The sequence below is a fragment of the Procambarus clarkii genome, chromosome 10 (genome assembly GCF_040958095.1).
Source record: "Procambarus clarkii isolate CNS0578487 chromosome 10, FALCON_Pclarkii_2.0, whole genome shotgun sequence".
Classification (NCBI taxonomy): domain Eukaryota; kingdom Metazoa; phylum Arthropoda; class Malacostraca; order Decapoda; family Cambaridae; genus Procambarus; species Procambarus clarkii.
In genome coordinates, this window is record NC_091159.1 from 16,928,699 (window position 1) to 16,933,692 (window position 4,994).

At 41.8% G+C, this 4,994-nt stretch overlaps 1 protein-coding gene across 1 annotated transcript; it reads left to right on the forward strand.

Annotated features, from left to right (window-relative positions):
• The first annotated feature begins 3,830 nt into the window (after nt 1-3,830).
• Nucleotides 3,831-4,424, forward strand: LOC138363185 (circumsporozoite protein-like). Its single transcript, XM_069322178.1, has one exon. The coding sequence runs from the start codon at nt 3,831-3,833 to the stop codon at nt 4,422-4,424; it is 594 nt and encodes a 197-aa protein (XP_069178279.1).
• Nucleotides 4,425-4,994: the final 570 nt, after the last annotated feature.

Consider the following 4,994-nt stretch of genomic DNA (forward strand, 5'->3'; position numbering starts at 1 on the left):
GCCCAGTGGACTGCATGGCATTTAACACAGGAGATAAATGAACCTTCGTATGTTACCAAGTCGATGAAATCGACTCTAGACCCCAAGACTCCGTTGGCTTCAAAACCCTTTCCACCCTACAGGAGTTTATGGCCGGGCATCTGTTATGCTCCCCCATGCTCATTCCGTGGCCAGTGGCGCAAAGGGTTGCATATTTTGCATAGTATATGTCGTACCTAATAGCAAGAATGCACTACTTGGCCTAGTATGTGTATGTATGTGTGTGTGTGTGTGTATATATATATATATATATATATATATATATATATATATATATATATATATATATATATATATATATATATATATATATATATATATATATATATATACCTAGTAGCCAGAACGCACTTCTCTGCCTACTATGCAAGGCCCGATTTGCCTAATAAGCCAAGTTTTCATGAATTAATGTTTTTTCGACTACCTAACCTACCTAACCTAACCTAACTTTTTCGGCTACCTAACCTATAAAGATAGGTTAGGTTAGGTAGAGTTGGTTAGGTTCGGTCATATATCTACGTTAAATTTAGCTCCAATAAAAAAATTGACCTCATACATAATGAAATGGGTAGCTTTATCATTTCATAAGAAAAAATTAGAAAAAATATATTAATTCATGAAAACTTGGCTCATTAGGCAAATCGGGCCTTGCATAGTAGGCTGAGAAGTGCGTTCTGGCTACTAGGTACGACATATATATAATATATATATATATATATATATATATATATATATATATATATATATATATATATATATATTATATATAGACGATAATCTCCTTCAAGAGATTGAGCCTGCTCTTCCCTCCATAATTACGTCGTTGGAATTATATAAAACTACTATGGAAGAAATGTACAACAACACCAGCAAGGCTTGCCAGAGCGCAAAACGTTGCAGCCAGAGACACCTGTTCAGACTCAAACCGCCAAACTACTCGTTGATCGCTACCGGCCCCGCTGATTGGTCGCCGGTCTGGCTGCACCTGCACTCGCCCCCCCATACTACTTGATGTCTGGGGTCGCCACGACCTCAGACCTCAGAATGTTCAGTGCTTTCGTGGTTATCACTCCTCCCAGCTAGACGTTAGCGTGTACTGAGAGAGGTGATAGCTTAAAGCCAATATTCCAGCACCTCCCATTTAATTTTGTGTTGCACTTCTTGTTATTTTATCTTAACGTAACTTTTCATTGCGTCATTTAAGTATTCTCATTATTTTGATTGATTGATTTTATTATAAGAATTTGTTTGTCCATTTTTTCATGTTTTGATTTATTTAACGTAATTAAAATTTCATTGTTAAAATTTACTTGTGTTTTGTGTGTCTTCTCCTTACCTTACCACAGACGAAGTTCCAGTTTTTCTATTTTTTTTATAACTATGTGACGAGGCCATACCCCTAGCCTTAAACAGCCGAACACCAACGCGTTACCGTCACAATATATATATATATATATATATATATATATATATAATAACGTGAAAACTCAACGAAGGATTCGAACCCAGACAGCCAGGAGCACTATGCACCATGGCGTACCTGGTTCTTTAACCACTAGACTACACAACTCTACAAAAATCTTGGTAGTCGTGAGACTATTTATCCAAGATCCGAGAGCGCTCGGGGATATTGTTGATATTGGCTCGGGGACCATTCAAGCTTGTTCGCATTTGTGTTGCTCACGTGGCTCCACAAAGTGAGGTGATTCGATGAAATATCTATGTCTGAGTTGACCACTGAGCGCTGTCGAATCTTGGATAAATAGTCTCACGACTATCAAGATTTTTGTAGAGTCATGTGGTCTAGTGGTTAAAAAAACCAGGTACGCCATGGTGCAACCCTGGCGGTCTGGGTTCGAATCCTTCTGGGGTGTAGAGTTTTTAGTTTATATATAAACATTATTACAGCAACCGCTGCAATATTTTTGTTGAATGACAAATTATTATGATCGCTCATACATTGTATAAAGAGTATATTTAGATTATATATATATATATATATATATATATATATATATATATATATATATATATATATAATATATAATATATATAATATATATAATGCAACTGACGTTCACGAAACAGTGATCATAGGTATGAGGGAAAACCCACGGAGAAATGGGAAAGGGAATGTTGGATGTTGAGGCTGGTAAGTCTCAACAACAGGCTGGTAAGTCTCAACAACAGGCTGGCTTCCCTCAGCCTGCCTGTTGTTGATATTTTATTAACACCTGTCATTTCCCCGCCTCTAAACCTTAACCATCCATCACTCTCCTCACTTTTCACGGGTTCTTGTCCACGACACTTGTGTCTCGAGCTGTGTCTCCTCCCTCAACCTCCCTTCCTACCCCCATCACTTCTTCCCCTCCCGGTCACCTCTCTCTCTCTCTCTCTCTCTCTCTCTCTCTCTCTCTCTCTCTCTCTCTCTCTCTCTCTCTCTCTCTCTCTCTCTCTCTCTCTCATTCCTGTCCAGCAAGACCTGAGCGAGTGTTGGGTTGCCCTGTACACTTGGCTTCACTTTGCTTTACATTTACTGTGAAACAAGACCCATCTGGACCCTCCGGTTCGTGTCAACAAGACAAGTACATCAGCCGGAAGAGGTGAAACTACTGGAGCAAACGCTGTTTATGCAGCAGATGATGAATCGGCAAATGGAGGAACAGGATCTGACGGATCAGCATCTGGCAGAGCAATAGCTGGTGAATCTGCTGGAGCAACAGGTAACGAAACAGCAGCTGGTCTTCTCAGCATTTGGTGAATTCATCACCTGGTGAAGCTGGTGAGGCAACATTTAATGGGCAGCATCTGGTAAGACAGATGCTGTCCATGAAGCTTGAAGCACCATCTGATGCATTGGGAGCTGGCCGAGTACCAGGTTGCTGAATAAATTCTTGTGGATTAAAAGTGAATAGAGCAGCATATGTTGGAGTAGCAACATATAAGCAAACATTTTGCAACACCAGCTGGTGAAACAGCATCTGATAAATCACTAGTGTATGAAACTGTAACTAATAAATCAGCAGCTGCAGGTGTAGACGTTGCAACAGCTTGTGCAAACATTAGTAGAGAAGCAGCTGATGAAGAAAACTGCTGGCATCTGCTTGAATGTAAATATTAATCCAGATTCACCAAATGGAGACAAAATACACGTGCAGTTTTAAATAAATATATCGGGTATTGTACAGCAAAGAGGTACCCGAGCCTTCCAGGGAGATAATTGGCCACATTATGAAAATTGTCTAATCACTACAAAAAACAATCACAAAACTTTAAAATTGAACTACCGGACATAGCTTAGGATATATATGGTGAGGTTAACTTAGGTTTGGTGTGGATAGGTTCAGGTTAGGCTATTTCAGGCTGGATTAGGCTCAATATTACATTTGATTAGATCCTGGCAAGTTAGGTTATGACGATTGCGTTAGACTAAGATAGATCAAGTTAGGTCTGATAAAGTTTACTATTATAGTCTTCTCATTCCTTCATCAGAGTGGACACATAAATATTGGAACGCTACACAAATTGGGTGATTGTGTCAACATATCCATAACACAGAGCACCACATTCTATATATAGATATTATACAAACACGAGAGCAAAAAATTAAACTAAAACACTTAACTCGACGTCTGTCTAATACCAGGAAAATCACAAATGTAATACATCATTGATTAAACTGTCATTTAACCCAACACCAAAAAAAACTCCTTATAGTCTGAAGGACTCGTTTTCTTTCCCCCCTGACTGCTAATTATGTCCAGCAGCTCAGCCGTCCAAGGCAAAACAACATGATTAATGGAACTGGTCGTTTTGCTCGACCAGCAGATGGCTGCAGGGGACTCGACCAGCAGATGGCTGCAGGGGACTCGACCAGCAGATGGCTGCAGGGGACTCGACCAGCAGATGGCTGCAGGGGACTCGACCAGCAGATGGTTACAGGGGACTCGACCAGCAGATGGCTGCAGGGGACTCGACCAGCAGATGGCTGCAGGGGACTCGACCAGCAGATGGCTGCAGGGGACTCGACCAGCAGATGGCTGCAGGGGACTCGACCAGCAGATGGCTGCAGGGGACTCGACCAGCAGATGGCTGCAGAGGACTCGACCAGCAGATGGCTGCAGGGGACTCGACCAGCAGATGGCTGCAGGGGACTCGACCAGCAGATGGCTGCAGGGGACTCGACCAGCAGATGGCTGCAGGGGACTCGACCAGCAGATGGCTGCAGGGGACTCGACCAGCAGATGGTTACAGGGGACTCGACCAGCAGATGGCTACAGGGGACTCGACCAGCAGATGGCTGCAGGGGACTCGACCAGCAGATGGCTGCAGGGGACTCAACTCCTCAAACAAAGATAACAAGGTCGGGTGTTGTCCAGCTGTGATCATGTTCTGCACACGTATCAAGAGGTCTCATTATTTCCCTGAAAATATTAGTTCTCGACAATGGGAAGAAACAAAATAGGCTCTGGAGATATATAATATAGATATGTTTACTTGCAAGAGTAACGCGAGTGAGAGGGAAGGCGGGGTGAATGTTGAGGTCTTGCCGGCTTACATAGGATCAGAAGAGTGGGTTGACAGCTTGTAGCCCGATTGAGACATTCGAGAGAAACACGTATTTTTTCAAAAAAAAATAAATTACTACAAACCTGCAATCTGTAAAAATAGTGAAATGTTGAAATAAAGTTTAAATAACGCTTTCTCGTCCGTGGAGATACGTCTTACTTCTGGCTCTTGAATGGTTTTACTGAAGTAAGCGTCCTCGTGAGAATGATCTTCTGGATTATGGTAACTCAAACAGCCGCTGTTTGCATCACCTAATGCTTCTGTATGAACTTCCCAACACATTGCCGAAATTAGGCTTTGACAGCAGTGGAACTTTACTTACCACTGACTTTAATTTATTGAATGTCTTGGCTTGTTCTATCCAGACGAACCTTTCCTTGGTTAGG

Excerpts from the sequence above, each read along its gene's own strand:
- LOC138363185 (XM_069322178.1), top strand. The coding sequence starts at position 3,831 with ATGATTAATGGAACTGGTCGTTTTGCTCGACCAGCAGATGGCTGCAGG.